This window comes from Panulirus ornatus, chromosome 32 (assembly GCF_036320965.1).
Source record: "Panulirus ornatus isolate Po-2019 chromosome 32, ASM3632096v1, whole genome shotgun sequence".
Classification (NCBI taxonomy): Eukaryota; Metazoa; Arthropoda; class Malacostraca; order Decapoda; family Palinuridae; genus Panulirus; species Panulirus ornatus.
In genome coordinates this window covers 1,703,835-1,720,319 of record NC_092255.1, presented here as the reverse complement: position 1 = coordinate 1,720,319, position 16,485 = coordinate 1,703,835, and the positions used below count along the sequence as shown (strand labels likewise).

Sequence of the window (16,485 nt, the reverse complement as noted above, 5' to 3'; positions counted from 1 at the left end):
GAAAAATGAAAGAGCATCTACAGGGGTTTACTAGATACAGATGCATTATTACTCTTGCTAGAGTCCATACTCTCTTTTGATCCCATGAATTGGTGATTACATACTATAAACTAACCATCCTGTGCAACTTACTCATATTTATGCTGAAATCTCTAGTGGCTGAGGGGGTTCTGATTGTTCTTCCAGTTCCTATATTAGTAATGTATTTAGAATTGATGAAGAAGTTTCACTTGTTTTAGTGTGAGATTAGGAAATCCTAACTCAAATTGTTTCCAGCAATAATCAAGCTTTTATATGGCTCATAATCAAGTTTATAATGATCTCACGTACAGTGGGTTATATATTGATTTCTCCCATGTTGCCATTAAGGTAAAGCTGGGATCTCTTGTTGCCCTGACACTTCTCATTGACTTCACTACATCTGGTTGGTAATTATTGTTACTTGTCACAGACTTGGATTTTGGTGTTGATATGGCTCCTTTGCAAAATCTGTGGTCATTATTGCTTGCTCATGATTTACTTAGCAAGAAGATGAACCTTTTTGCACAAGAGAATCCAAGATAAACAAATGGATTTATTTGGTACTGTTCTCGTAGTCATCCATTGGTTTACTTATATTTACTTTATAATAATAGGTCACACAGAGGTCAGCAGAGAATTGGATATGGATAGTAATGGCCTCTTGTATAGGATATTATGTACACTTGGTGCCAACACAGTAGATCTGAGGTATATGTACTCGTTACATTGCTGCAGGTTTTCTTGCTGTACATTTGTGACATTTTGACACTTGATAGTGAGTTGAAGTGAGGATTAAAAACATGTAACATCAGTTGTTTACATAACATAAAGTTATTGTTGGGAGTTATTTCTTATAAAAACATATATTGCTGCATGAGTTAATATGAGATTTGTTGTAATATATAAGATTTGATGGTGACAATTGCTTAAAGTCTGTTCTCACAGACTTATTTTTGCTTGAAATGATACGGTACTGAAATAAAATAATTGATCAGGGAAGATAATCATTAATATAGGTGGATGTTTAGATGGTGATGTGCATTTGCACAGACACTTACTTGTAGAGAGCACCATGTTGAGAGGGTAAATGTCAAGCTGTTCTCCAAAGCTTTATTACCTGATAGAATACAATGTTCCACTAGATTGTGAAGAATCTGGGTATTAATAAAACAGATGGAGGGTACTGATAAACCTGTATGCAAAGCACACATAAATATTTAAGGATTTTGAATAAATTTTGTTTAGACAACTGTTTTGTTTTCTTTTAACAGAGAAGCGTGAGAATGTTGGTGCTGGTGATGGAGTGATGAAGGAGCCCCTACCCCCTGTAACCCAGCCACCCTTCAGTGTACGGGAAGATAACGACTCTTCAGCCACTGCCAGCGCTGATGAGGGACAGAGTGGGGTGGGGAGAGACTCTCCAGAGGTCCAACACATTCCTCACCCAGGCGAAAGGAGACCAGCACCAACCACACCCAACAAACCTCCACATCCTCCTGCTGCACCACCTAATTCCAAAGCACCAGCAGAGAATGCAAATACACCACCATCTGGTAATGTGCGGGACCTAATATACATTACAATTGAAAAGTCACTGGAAGATAAGATTCCAAATGCTCCCACCAAGTCTCCCCCTACACTGCACTCCATCCTGAAAGCACATGTTCGTCAAACACCATTGCAGCCATCACCGGGCAGCCTGGAATATCAGCGTGACCAGCGACTGACAGTTCCTGGTAGATATAATGACCCTAGAGCTGGCCTTCCACCAAGTGATGCCCAAGGTTACCACCCTCAAGATGTTCAATGTGAAGGACTTGACCTCAGTATTCGTAAGCGTAACCGATCTCCACCCCCTCCACATCCACATCATCAGCCACCGCCGCCACCCCTTCATCACCCTCAGCATCCTCCCCAGCCTCATCAGCCACCACCACCTCACACTTCAGCACCAAGGGATATTCCTACAATGACAGTTCGTGGTGGTGCAGAAGTGACAATCACCAGCAAGGAGCCACCTCCACGAGCGCACTCCAACACAAGTTACACTAAACCTCCCCATGAAATCTGGCCCTTACCAGATATACGTAACAAGTCTCCATCTGCATTTATAGCAGACTCCAGAAGCCTATCCCACCAACCTCCATCCATTATGACAAGTGTCGTGGCCAGTGGTGCCTCTCCCTTAGTGTACACAACTACTGCACGGCAACAGCACACACAACAAGCATCCAAATCTAAAGTCAGCATGGCTCCACCACCTCCCCTAACTGTGCGTACTCAGCACCCACCACCACAACCAGTCAGCACGCCTTCACGGATCCCATTGAAACCTGAAAAACAGGGTTCAATAACTCATGGTACTCCAGTTAATCCCCCACCAATTGTGTCTGTTCCCATGTCACAATCAACCCGCTTTGATATGATGCCAAAGCCAGGGATAGGAAAAGAAGGAGGCTCTATCACCCAAGGAACACCCATGCACTATGACCAGAAACGTTCTGGCTCAAGCAATATATACAAAGATGTATTTGAACCTCGACCTGGTAGTGGTGTAGAGATAATACCTCGTCCAGCATTACCTTCTCAGTATGAACGTGAACATATTTACCGAGGACCACGACCACCCATCTCTTCAGCACCTCCCACCACTACGTATACTTATCCAAGCTATCCTTATGCCACAAGACCACCATATTCAGACTCTCAGATCAGCTCCCGTCAAATCATTGCAAATGACTACATGACTTCACAGCAAATGCTGGGAAGACGCACTGAAAAAGATCCACGTGTGTCACCTCGTGGACGGGACCACAGTCCCCAGCAAGACCCACGAGATCATCGCAGTATGCCTGGAGGTACCACTGTTACACGCATGATGGACTCGAGGGGTATTGATCCACGAACAATAGACATTAGAACTGTGGATCCTCGATCAATTGACTTGCGAAGTATAGATCCCCGGAACTTAGATCCTCGGATAGATCCAAGGGCCTTAGATCATAGAATGGTAGAAGCTCGCAGCTCGGCAGATCCTCGTAGTGTTTACTACCCATCCAGTGGTCCATCCGGACCATATCAACCTCCATCACAGCCTCCTTCAGCTCCAGTGTATGTATCATCAGATCGGATATCAAGACCACCTCCTTCACCTGTTTCTGCCAGAGATGCCACACCAACACCACCAACTAGTGAACCAGCTCCTTCACCTCATGAATTCCGATCTCCAGGTGTTTCAACACCTACACCTCCACCTCGAGCAGGAGTCATTCAGCGACGGCCACCCAGCAAGCCACCTTCTCATTTACCACCTAAAAGTGCATCACCAAGAACAGAACCTGTCTGTTACTCACCACGGCATGGATCTGAAAACTTTCAGGCTCTGGTAGATATTGCTGTGGCACAGCGTGGTAGTGGAGCATATCCTGCAGTTGACATTAGACGAGATAATAGGCCACACCATGACACTCCTCAACTAGAAGGCTTTGAGAAGCAGCTAATAGACTCAATGAATCGTACTGCTCGTTCTATCAATCCAAACAAACATGACATGCGGTCTCCCTCTCATGATGGACGGGTCCTACCACCACAGACTGATGACCGCCGTTACTTTGAGTCTAGGGCAGAAAGACAGAGAACTTTGGTAAAAAATGCAGAACACAAATCAGATCTGGAGAATGATGCTGCACAAGGTTTAGCAGCTTGCTTCAAGACGGATGATACTAAAGTGGTACCACCTCCCAAGGGTAACAGTCGTGAAACCTTTACGGCAGCCAATTTGATAGATGCTATTATCACGGACCAGATCAACAAGAATAGTGCTGATGGTGGAGGTGCAGGAAGTGGAGGGGGAGGTGGAGGAGGAAGTGGTGGAGGTGGTGGAGAGCAGCGGACATTTAGAAGAGAGGGAGAAGGTGCGTTGTCTGTAGTGGAATTAGACAAGCATGTTAGATCGCCAGCTGGATCTCTGCCCAAAGAGAAAGAGGTTGTAATGGTAGAGGATGGACCTGACCCACGTCCTCCCAATCCTCTTAACCACAAGGAGGGGCTGAGCTCCTCCCTTCATACAGGTTCCCATCATTCTGGACCAAAATCTTTTCATGCTCACATGCACCAAGTTATTCAGAGGGAATTCTCCACTGCAGATGGACGAAAGATGGCGGCACAACATTTGACTTACAGCCGTCCACCCTTTGAAATATTAAGAACAGATGGTCGGCCTATTGTTGGATCTGGGGGTCCACCAGCAGTGACAGTGTCACAAGTGGGATATGATCACTGCAAAATACGTGGTGGTCTTGACAAGGATGGCAAAGAACGGATAGAGTCTCGTTCACCCCATCGACCACCACCCACAACAGCACCCCCAAGTACTCACCATCTTTCTGCTCAACACCTGGCACCCGACGAACGACAGATTATCCGTATTGCACAGCCCGTGTCCCCAAGACCAGACCACAAAATGCGTACTCCTCCGGCTGCCTCAGCTGGTAGTTTCCCAGTTGAGTCAATATCCCCTCCCACATCATCTGCTCCACCAACCTCAGATCCTAACCATAGCGAACCAAATGTTCATTGGAACTTCCCTAAACGGCAGCACCAGCCTGCAGGTTCCAAAGAGATGTTTGAATATGTTAAGTGCAAAATTGCTGAGGTGATGAGAACACCAGATTCTCAGGATGGGGAGAAGCGTGTTCATGATGATGGCAGACATCCTTTCTCAGGAACACCTGTTTCACAGCAGTCAGCACCCCAGCAAAATGCTCACTTTGATGTAGATGATCTGTCTAAAAAACGGCCGAGATCAGATGCAGGTGAGCAGCGGCCACCATCCCGTCCACGATCCACCGGAGGTGACATGGTCAAGGAGAGACGGGAAGAGCCAACTGTACGTGATGACGTAGCAGACTCTCCTCAGTCAGGGGAAATGGTGATAGATGAATCGCCACGTGATCACCCGCCAACTTCCAAATCTGGTGACACTGGTGGTGGAGGGAAAGTGGTTGCTAAAGGGGCCGAGACTAGTGAACGATACCCACAAGTTAGCAGTGCACCAGGTAGCCAGTACCCATACCCCTATCCTGGGTTCCGTGGACATGGTGCCCAGAATGTAGGGGGTCCCGGAGTACCTCCCTCCACCACCACAACTACCACTAGTAGTAATGCCACTGGGGGACGCCACCCCCAAGGCTATGAACCAAATGTTGAGCCCGTCAGTGATGACGACTGAACCCCGGACTGGACAACTGCCGTGATAAGTGTTATCTGTGATCTGTTTTGTGGACTAGTGTTGTCGCGCCGCACTCTGGTGTACAAAGCTACCCCATCTGTATGTGTATATAGGAGTAAGTAGGTGGTTTGTGTTAATACTCAGGCTCTGGGTGTGAGGCCCCTGCTGCTGCTCCATGTCTTGCTGTGCCCCACACCCTGCCCCCTTCCCCAAACTCCCAAAACCGAAGTCATCCACTCTTCTCCAATAGATATATATGAACCCTACAGATATTGTGGTTACCTCTCCTTGTCATTTTCACTGCTGTTCTTGCCGGCCATTAACCTTAAAGTGTAGCAAGCATTGCAGCCTTACCTCGCACCCCCACTAGCCACAGCAAGGCAGCATGCTGTACCTGTGGATGGTGGTGACAGCAGTGCCCACACAGACCATCGTAGAGAACAAAGCTGTCCTCTTGGGGCACGGACAGCGCCCACCCGCTGCTATATTCAGACAAGTTCATTCCAAAGCCCCCGCAGGCCGGCCTGGCTGGGCGGTGGCGTGGGGTAGTCCGCATTGTACAGACCTTCCACTTGTTGAGGGCGGCGATGCGACGGACGGGTCCCCCACACGGCCTCCCATGCTCTCCTACGCACCGCCGCCCAACTCTCACATCATTACATGTCAGAAATGTTATTTTTGTTGAAATAAAGATGCTCAAAACTTAGCATTTATTCTTTCATTATTATCCTCCAGGGATGAGTTTCTGTAATACATGTACAAACACACAACTATCCTCCCTGATTTAAGAGAAAACTTAACAGAAAGGTTGAGCCAATAATCTACTACTAATGGCCTGGTACCTGTGAAACAAGTTACCTGTTCACCATTCACTTTGAAGTAAACTAAAAATTTCATACTTGAGCTTTCCTCATATTTACTGCCTGTCCCTTCAATGTAAAACCTTCAACAGAGACCTACAAAGATTTACCCCACCATAAGTTTCCATAGTTTACCCAAGAAACTTGGCATGCCCCGGTTTAGGCCAATAACAGAATGCGAACCAAGATACTACATTATTCCAATTCACTCAATCCGTTTGCATGCCTATCATCCTCCTGTATGTTCAGGCCCTGGTCTCTTAAAATCATTAGCACTCCATCCTTCGATCTCCAATTTGGTCTCCCTTCTCTCCTTGTTTCCTCCACTTTTTGACATCCTCTTTGTCAACCTTTCCTCGCTCATTTTCCCATGTTCAAACTATTTCAGCACACCCTCTTCAGCTCTTTCAACTTGACTAATTTTATTACCACACCTCTCTCTCAACCTGTTGTTACTCAACCACCCCAACTTCACGCCATTACATACTGTCCTCAAACATGTCATTTCTAATGCATCCACCCTCCTCCGTACAAACCTACCTATAGTCCATGCCTCGCAACCATCATAATATTGTTGGAACTACTATTACTTCAACATACCTATTTCTGCTCTCCCAGACAGCTTCCTCTCTTTCTACACATTTTTAAGCACTTACAGAACCTTCACCCACCCTATAACTCGCATTACATATGGAACCATGGAAGCGGAAGTGGATCATAGGGTGGGGGAGGGGGCGAAAATTCTGGGAGCCTTGAAGAATGTGTGGAAGTCAAGAACATTATCTCGGAAAGCAAAAATGGGTATGTTTGAAGGAATAGTGGTTCCAACAGTGTTGTATGGTTGCAAGGCGTGGGATATGGATAGAGTTGTGCGCAGGAGGATGGATGTGCTGGAAATGAGATGTTTGAGGACAATGTGTGGTGTGAGGTGGTTTGATCGAGTAAGTAACGTGAGGGTAAGAGAGATGTGTGGAAATAAAAAGAGCGTGGTTGAGAGAGCAGAAGAGGGTGTTTTGAAATGGTTTGGGCACATGGAGAGAATGAGTGAGGAAAGATTGACCAAGAGGATATGTGTGTCGGAGATGGAGGGAACGAGGAGAAGTGGGAGACCAAATTGGAGGTGGAAAGATCGAGTGAAAAAGATTTTGTGTGATCGGGGCCTGAACATGCAAGAGGGTGAAAGGAGGGCAAGGAATAGAGTGAATTGGATCGATGTGGTGTACCGGGGTTGACGTGCTGTCAGTGGGTTGAATCAGGGCATGTGAAGCATCTGGGGTAAACCATGGAAAGCTGTGTAGGTATGTATATTTGCATGTGTGGACGTATGTATATACATGTGTATTGGGGTGGGTTGGGCCATTTCTTTCATCTGTTTCCTTGCGCTACCTCGCAAACGCGGGAGACAGCGGCAAAAAAAAAAAAAAAAATATATATATATATATATATATATATATATATTTTCTTTTTTTGGTGCTTTGACAAGAAAATAGTGAAATTGGAAAAAATGTAGCTTAGACATTGAAGCTTATTGATACAGTGGTTAAATTGATGAGAACTACTATTGACGTTTGTGTAAATAAATTAAACATTTCCTTTTTCCATAGCCAGAGGTTGAACCATTATGTGACATTCATTTTTTCATTTCATTTCAAGCTAGAAGTTTCAGTTTTCTAAATTGTTTCTTACATTTTTCATATGTATATATATGTATGTGTGTGTGTGTGTATATGTGCGTGTGTGTGTGTATGTGTGTGTATGTGTAATTATATATGTATATTATCCCTGGGGATAGGGGTGAAAGAATACTTCCCACGCATTCCTCGCGTGTTGAAGAAAGCGACTAGAGGGGACGGAAGCGGGGGGCCAGAAATCCTCCCCTCCTTGTATTTTTTTTAACTTTCTAAAATGGGAAACAGAAGAAGGAGTCATGCGGGGAGTGCTCATCCTCCTTGAAGGCTCAGATTGGGGTGCCTAAATGTGTGTGGATGTAACCAAGATGTGAAAAAAGGAGAGATAGGTAGTATGTTTGAGGAAAGGAACCTGGATGTTTTGGCTCTGAGTGAAACGAAGCTCAAGGGTAAAGGGGAAGAGTGGTTTGGGAATGTCTTGGGAGTAAAGTCAGGGGTCAGTGAGAGGACAAGAGCAAGGGAAGGAGTAGCAGTACTCCTGAAACAGGAGTTGTGGGAGTATGTGATAGAATGTAAGAAAGTAATATATATATATATATATATATATAAGTTTGAATGGAGAAAAACTGGAGCAAGTAAAGTGTTTTAGATATCTGGGAGTGGATCTGGCAGCGGATGGAACCATGGAAGTGGAAGTGAATCATAGGGTGGGGGAGGGGGCGAAAATCCTGGGAGCCTTGAAGAATGTGTGGAAGTTGAGAACATTATCTCGGAAAGCAAAAATGGGTATGCTTGAAGGAATAGTGGTTCCAACAATGTTGTATGGTTGCGAGGCATGGGCTATGGACAGAGTTGTGCGCAGGAGGGTGGATGTGCTGGAAATGAGATGTTTGAGGACAATGTGTGGTGTGAGGTGGTTTGATCGAGTAAGTAACGTAAGGGTAAGAGAGATGTGTGGAAATAAAAAGAGCGTGGTTGAGAGAGCAGAAGAGGGTGTTTTGAAATGGTTTGGGCACATGGAGAGAATGAGTGAGGAAAGATTGACCAAGAGGATATATGTGTCGGAGGTGGAGGGAACGAGGAGAAGTGGGAGACCAAATTGGAGGTGGAAAGATGGAGTGAAAAAGATTTTGTGTGATCAGGGCCTGAACATGCAGGAGGGTGAAAGGAGGGCAAGGAATAGAGTGAATTGGATCGATGTGGTATACCGGGGTTGACATGCTGTCAGTGGATTGAATCAGGGCATGTGAAGCGTCTGGGGTAAACCATGGAAAGTTGTGTGGGGCCTGCATGTGGAAAGGGAGCTGTGGTTTCGGGCATTATTGCATGACAGCTAGAGACAGTGTGAACGAATGGGGCCTTTGTTGTCTTTTCCTAGTGCTACCTCGCACACATGAGTGGGGAGGGGGATGGTAGTCCATGTGTGGCGAGGTGGCGATGGGAATGAATAAAGGCAGACAGTGTGAATTGTGTGCATGGGTATATATGTATGTGTCTGTGTGTGTATATATATGTGTACACTGAGATGTATAGGTATGTATATTTGCGTGTGTGGATGTGTATGTATATACATTGTGTATGGGGGTGGGTTGGGCCATTTCTTTCGCCTGTTTCCTTGCGCTACCTCACAAACGCGGGAGACAGCGGCAAAAAAAAAAAAAAATATATATATATTTTTTCTTTCATACTATTTGCCATTTCCTTCATTAGCAAAGTAGTGTTAAGAACAGAGGACTGGGCCTTTGAGGGAATATCCTTACCTGGACCCCTTCTCTGTTCCTTCTTTAGGAAAATTAAAAAAAAAACGAGGGAGGATTTCCAGCCACCCGCTCCCATATATATATATATGGAGGAAGTAAAGTATTTTAGATATCTGATGGTGGATCTGGCAGCGGATGGAACCATGGAAGCGGAAGTGGATCATAGGGTGGGGGAGGGGGCGAAAATCCTGGGAGCCTTGAAGAATGTGTGGAAGTCGAGAACATTATCTCGGAAAGCAAAAATGGGTATGTTTGAAGGAATAGTGGTTCAAACAATGTTGTATGGTTGCGAGGCGTGGGCTATGGATAGAGGTGTGCACAGGAGGATGGATGTGCTAGAAATGAGATGTTTGAGGACAATGTGTGGTGTGAGGTGGTTTGATCGAGTAAGTAACGTAAGGGTAAGAGAGAGGTGTGGAAATAAAAAGAGCGTGGTTGAGAGAGCAGAAGAGGGTGTTTTGAAATGGTTTGGGCACATGGAGAGAATGAGTGAGGAAAGATTGACTGAGAGGATATATGTGTTGGAGGTGGAGGGAACGAGGAGAAGTGGGAGACCAAATTGGAGGTGGAAAGATGGAGTGAAAAAGATTTTGTGTGATGCAGTCCTGAACATGCAGGAGGGTGAAAGGAGGGCAAGCAATAGAGTGAATTGGACCGATGTGGTATACCGGAGTTGAGGTGCTGTCAGTGGATTGAATCAGGGCATGTGAAGCGTCTGGGGTAAACCATGGAAAGCTGTGTAGGTATGTATATTTGCGTGTGTGTGGACGTATGTATATACATGTGTATGGGGGTGGGTTGGGCCATTTCTTTCGTCTGTTTCCTTGCGCTACCTCGCAAACGCGGGAGACAGCGACAAAGCAAAAAAAAAAAAAAAATTATATATATATATATATATATATATATATATATATATATGTATATATATATATATCAACTCTATCATATGCCTTCTCCAGATCCATAAATGCTACATACAAATCCATTTGCTTTTCTAAGTATTTCTCACATACATTCTTCAAAGCAAACACCTGATCCACACATCCTCTACCACTTCTGAAACCACATTGCTCTTCCCCAATCTGATGCTCTGTACATGTCTTCACCCTCTCAATCAATACCCTCCCATATAATTTGCCAGGAATACTCAACAAACTTATACCTCTGTAATTTGAGCACTCACTCTCATCCCCTTTGCCTTTGTACAATGGCACTATGCACGCATTCCGCCAATCCTCAGGCACCTCACCATGAGTCATACATACATTAAATAACCTTACCAACCAGTCAACAATAGAGTCACCCCCTTTTTTAATAAATTCCACTGCAATACCATCCAAACCTGCTGCCTTGCCGGCTTTCATCTTCCGCAAAGCTTTTACTACCTCTTCTCTGTTTACCAACTCATTTTCCCTAACCCTCGCACTTTGCACACCACCTCGACCAAAACACCCTATATCTGCCACTCTATCATCAAACACATTCAACAAACCTTCAAAATACCCACTCCATCTCCTTCTCACATCACCACTACTTGTTATCACCTCCCCATTTGCGCCCTTCACTGAAGTTCCCATTTGCTCCCTTGTCTTACGCACTTTATTTACCTCCTTCCAGAACATCTTTTTATTCTCCCTAAAATTTAATGATACTCTCTCACCCCAACTCTCATTTGCCCTTTTTTTCACCTCTTGCACCTTTCTCTTGACCTCTTGTCTCTTTCTTTTATATGTCTCCCACTCAATTTCATTTTTTCCCTGCAAAAATCGTCCAAATGCCTCTCTCTTCTCTTTCACTAATACTCTTACTTCTTCATCCCACCACTCACTACCCTTTCTAATCAACCCACCTCCCACTCTTCTCATGCCACAAGCATCTTTTGCGCAATCCATCACTGATTCCCTAAATACATCCCATTCCTCCCCCACTCCCCTTACTTCCATTGTTCTCACCTTTTTCCATTCTGTACTCAGTCTCTCTTGGTACTTCCTCACACAAGTCTCCTTCCCAAGCTCACTTACTCTCACCACCCTCTTCACCCCAACATTCACTCTTCTTCTCTGAAAACCCATACAAATCTTCACCTTAGCCTCCACAAGATAATGATCAGACATCCCTCCAGTTGCACCTCTCAGCACATTAACATCCAAAAGTCTCTCTTTCGCGCGCCTGTCAATTAACACATAATCCAATAACGCTCTCTGGCCATCTCTCCTACTTACATAAGTATACTTATGTATATCTCGCTTTTTAAACCAGGTATTCCCAATCATCAGTCCTTTTTCAGCACATAAATCTACAAGCTCTTCACCATTTCCATTTACAACACTGAACACCCCATGTATACCAATTATTCCCTCAACTGCCACATTACTCACCTTTGCATTCAAATCACCCAACACTATAACCCGGTCTCGTGCATCAAAACCACTAACACACTCATTCAGCTGCTCCCAAAACACTTGCCTCTCATGATCTTTCTTCTCATGCCCAGGTGCATATGCACCAATAATCACCCATCTCTCTCCATCAACTTTCATGGTGTGGGAGGCAAGTTGTTAGAAGCAGTGAAAAGTTTTTATCGAGGATGTAAGGCATGTGTACGTGTAGGAAGAGAGGAAAGTGATTGGTTCTCAGTGAATGTAGGTTTGCGGCAGGGGTGTGTGATGTCTCCATGGTTGTTTAATTTGTTTATGGATGGGGTTGTTAGGGAGGTGAATGCAAGAGTTTTGGAAAGAGGGGCAAGTATGAAGTCTGTTGGGGATGAGAGAGCTTGGGAAGTGAGTCAGTTGTTGTTCGCTGATGATACAGCGCTGGTGGCTGATTCATGTGAGAAACTGCAGAAGCTGGTCACTGAGTTTGGTAAAGTGTGTGAAAGAAGAAAGTTAAGAGTAAATGTGAATAAGAGCAAGGTTATTAGGTACAGTAGGGTTGAGGGTCAAGTCAATTGGGAGGTGAGTTTGAATGGAGAAAAACTGGAGGAAGTGAAGTGTTTTAGATATCTGGGAGTGGATCTGGCAGCAGATGGAACCATGGAAGCGGAAGTGGATCATAGGGTGGGGGAGGGGGCGAAAATTCTGGGGGCCTTGAAGAATGTGTGGAAGTCGAGAACATTATCTCGGAAAGCAAAAATGGGTATGTTTGAAGGAATAGTGGTTCCAACAATGTTGTATGGTTGCGAGGCGTGGGCTATGGATAGAGTTGTGCGCAGGAGGATGGATGTGCTGGAAATGAGATGTTTGAGGACAATGTGTGGTGTGAGGTGGTTTGATCGATTGAGTAACGTAAGGGTAAGAGAGATGTGTGGAAATAAAAAGAGCGTGGTTGAGAGAGCAGAAGAGGGTGTTTTGAAGTGGTTTGGGCACATGGAGAGGATGAGTGAGGAAAGATTGACCAAGAGGATATATGTGTCGGAGGTGGAGGGAACGAGGAGAAGAGGGAGACCAAATTGGAGGTGGAAAGATGGAGTGAAAAAGATTTTGTGTGATCGGGGCCTGAACATGCAGGAGGGTGAAAGGAGGGCAAGGAATAGAGTGAATTGGAGCGATGTGGTATACCGGGGTTGACGTGCTGTCAGTGGATTGAATCAAGGCATGTGAAGCGTCTGGGGTAAACCATGGAAAGCTGTGTAGGTACGTATATTTGCATGTGTGGACGTATGTATATACATGTGTAGGGGGGGGTTGGGCCATTTCTTTCGTCTGTTTCCTTGCGCTACCTCGCAAACGCGGGAGACAGCGACAAAGTATAAAAAAAAAAAAAAAAAAAATATATATATATATATGTTTGAAGGAATAGTGGTTCCAACAATGTTGTATGGTTGTGAGGCGTGGACTATGGATAGAGTTGTGCGCAGGAGGGTGGATGTGCTGGAAATGAGATGTTTGAGGACAATGTGTGGTGTGAGGTGGTTTGATCGAGTGAGTAACGTAAGGGTAAGAGAGATGTGTGGAAATAAAAAGAGCGTGGTTGAGAGAGCAGAAGAGGGTGTTTTGAAGTGGTTTGGGCACATGGAGAGGATGAGTGAGGAAAGATTGACCAAGAGGATATATGTGTCGGAGGTGGAGGGAGCAAGGAGAAGAGGAAGACCAAATTGGAGGTGGAAAGATGGAGTGAAAAAGATTTTGTGTGATCAGGGCCTGAACATGCAGGAGGGTGAAAGGAGGGCAAGGAATAGAGTGAATTGGAGCGATGTGGTATACCGGGGTTGACGTGCTGTCAGTGGATTGAATCAAGGCATGTGAAGCGTCTGGGGTAAACCATGGAAAGCTGTGTAGGTACGTATATTTGCATGTGTGGACATATGTATATACATGTGTAGGGGGGGGTTGGGCCATTTCTTTCGTCTGTTTCCTTGCGCTACCTCGCAAACGCGGGAGACAGCGACAAAGTATAAAAAAAAAAAAAAAAAAATATATATATTTATATATATATATATATATATGAGAAGAGTGGGAGGTGGGCTGTTTAGAAAGGGTAGTGAGTGGTGGGATGAAGAAGTAAGAGTATTAGTGAAAGAGAAGAGAGAGGCATTTGGACGATTTTTGCAGGGAAAAAATGCAATTGAGTGGGAGAAGTATAAAAGAAAGAGACAGGAGGTCAAGAGAAAGGTGCAAGAGGTGAAAAAAAGGGCAAATGAGAGTTGGGGTGAGAGACTATCAGTAAATTTTAGGGAGAATAAAAAGATGTTCTGGAAGGAGGTAAATAGGGTGCGTAAGACAAGGGAGCAAATGGGAACTTCAGTGAAGGGCGTAAATGGGGAGGTGATAACAAGTAGTGGTGATGTGAGAAGGAGATGGAATGAGTATTTTGAAGGTTTGTTGAATGTGTCTGATGACAGAGTGGCAGATATAGGGTGTTTGGGTCGAGGTGGTGTGCAAAGTGAGAGGGTTAGGGAAAATGATTTGGTAAACAGAGAAGAGGTAGTAAAAGCTTTGCGGAAGATGAAAGCCGGCAAGGCAGCAGGTTTGGATGGTATTGCAGTGGAATTTATTAAAAAAGGGGGTGACTGTATTGTTGACTGGTTGGTAAGGTTATTTAATGTATGTATGACTCATGGTGAGGTGCCTGAGGATTGGCGGAATGCTTGCATAGTGCCATTGTACAAAGGCAAAGGGGATAAGAGTGAGTGCTCAAATTACAGAGGTATAAGTTTGTTGAGTATTCCTGGTAAATTATATGGGAGGGTATTGATTGAGAGGGTGAAGGCATGTACAGAGCATCAGATTGGGGAAGAGCAGTGTGGTTTCAGAAGTGGTAGAGGATGTGTGGATCAGGTGTTTGCTTTGAAGAATGTATGTGAGAAATACTTAGAAAAGCAAATGGATTTGTATGTAGCATTTATGGATCTGGAGAAGGCATATGATAGAGTTGATAGAGATGCTCTGTGGAAGGTATTAAGAATATATGGTGTGGGAGGAAAGTTGTTAGAAGCAGTGAAAAGTTTTTATCGAGGATGTAAGGCATGTGTACGTGTAGGAAGAGAGGAAAGTGATTGGTTCTCAGTGAATGTAGGTTTGCGGCAGGGGTGTGTGATGTCTCCATGGTTGTTTAATTTGTTTATGGATGGGGTTGTTAGGGAGGTAAATGCAAGAGTTTTGGAAAGAGGGGCAAGTATGAAGTCTGTTGGGGATGAGAGAGCTTGGGAAGTGAGTCAGTTGTTGTTCGCTGATGATACAGCGCTGGTGGCGGATTCATGTGAGAAACTGCAGAAGCTGGTGACGGAGTTTGGTAAAGTGTGTGGAAGAAGAAAGTTAAGAGTAAATGTCAATAAGAGCAAGGTTATTAGGTACAGTAGGGTTGAGGGTCAAGTCAATTGGGAGGTGAGTTTGAATGGTGAGAGGCTGGAGGAAGTGAAGTGTTTTAGATATCTGGGAGTGGATCTGTCAGCGGATGGAACCATGGAAGCGGAAGTGGATCATAGGGTGGGGGAGGGGGCGAAAATTTTGGGAGCCTTGAAAAATGTGTGGAAGTCGAGAACATTATCCCGGAAAGCAAAAATGGGTATGTTTGAAGGAATAGTAGTTCCAACAATGTTGTATGGTTGCGAGGCGTGGGCTATGGATAGAGTTGTGCGTAGGAGGATGGATGTGCTGGAAATGAGATGTTTGAGGACAATGTGTGGTGTGAGGTGGTTTGATCGAGTAAGTAACGTAAGGGTAAGAGAGATGTGTGGAAATAAAAAGAGCGTGGTTGAGAGAGCAGAAGAGGGTGTTTTGAAGTGGTTTGGGCACATGGAGAGAATGAGTGAGGAAAGATTGACCAAGAGGATATATGTGTCGGAGGTGGAGGGAACGAGGAGAAGAGGGAGACCAAATTGGAGGTGGAAAGATGGAGTGAAAAGGATTTTGTGTGATCGGGGCCTGAACATGCAGGAGGGTGAAAGGAGGGCAAGGAATAGAGTGAATTGGAGCGATGTGGTATACCGGGGTTGACGTGCTGTCAGTGGATTGAATCAAGGCATGTGAAGCGTCTGGGGTAAACCATGGAAAGCTGTGTAGGTATGTGTATTTGCGTGTGTGGACGTGTGTATATGCATGTGTATGGGGGGGGGGGGGGTTGGGCCATTTCTTTCGTCTGTTTCCTTGCGCTACCTCGCAAACGCGGGAGACAGCGACAAAGTATAAAAAAAAAAAAAAAATATATATATATATATATATATATATATATATATATATATATATATATATATATATAGACAAGGGAACAAATGGGAACTTCAGTGAAGGGGGCTAATGGGGAGGTGATAACAAGTAGTGGTGATGTGAGAAAGAGATGGAATGAGTATTTTGAAGGTTTGTTAAATGTGTTTGATAATAGAGTGGCAGATATAGGGTGTTTTGGTCGAGGCGGTGTGCAAGGTGAGAAGGTTAGGGAAAATGATTTGGTAAACAGAGAAGAGATAGTAAAAGCTTTGCGGAAGATGAAAGCCGGCAAGGCAGTGGGTTTGGATGACATTGCAGTGGAATTTATTAAAAAAGGGGGTG

The 16,485-nt window shown here is 44.7% G+C and overlaps 1 protein-coding gene across 2 annotated transcripts in view; it reads left to right on the top strand.

Moving 5' to 3' along the window:
• Smr (nuclear receptor corepressor smrter) overlaps window positions 1-5,957 on the top strand; it is a 155,706-nt gene extending 149,749 nt beyond the window's left edge. For both annotated transcript variants that reach the window (XM_071680803.1, XM_071680801.1), the window contains one exon: window positions 1,293-5,957. In XM_071680803.1, the coding sequence (XP_071536904.1) occupies window positions 1,293-5,251 (3,959 nt within the window). In that variant the 3' untranslated portion in view covers window positions 5,252-5,957. The remainder of the gene's footprint in view (window positions 1-1,292) is intronic.
• The last annotated feature ends 10,528 nt before the right edge of the window (window positions 5,958-16,485 follow it).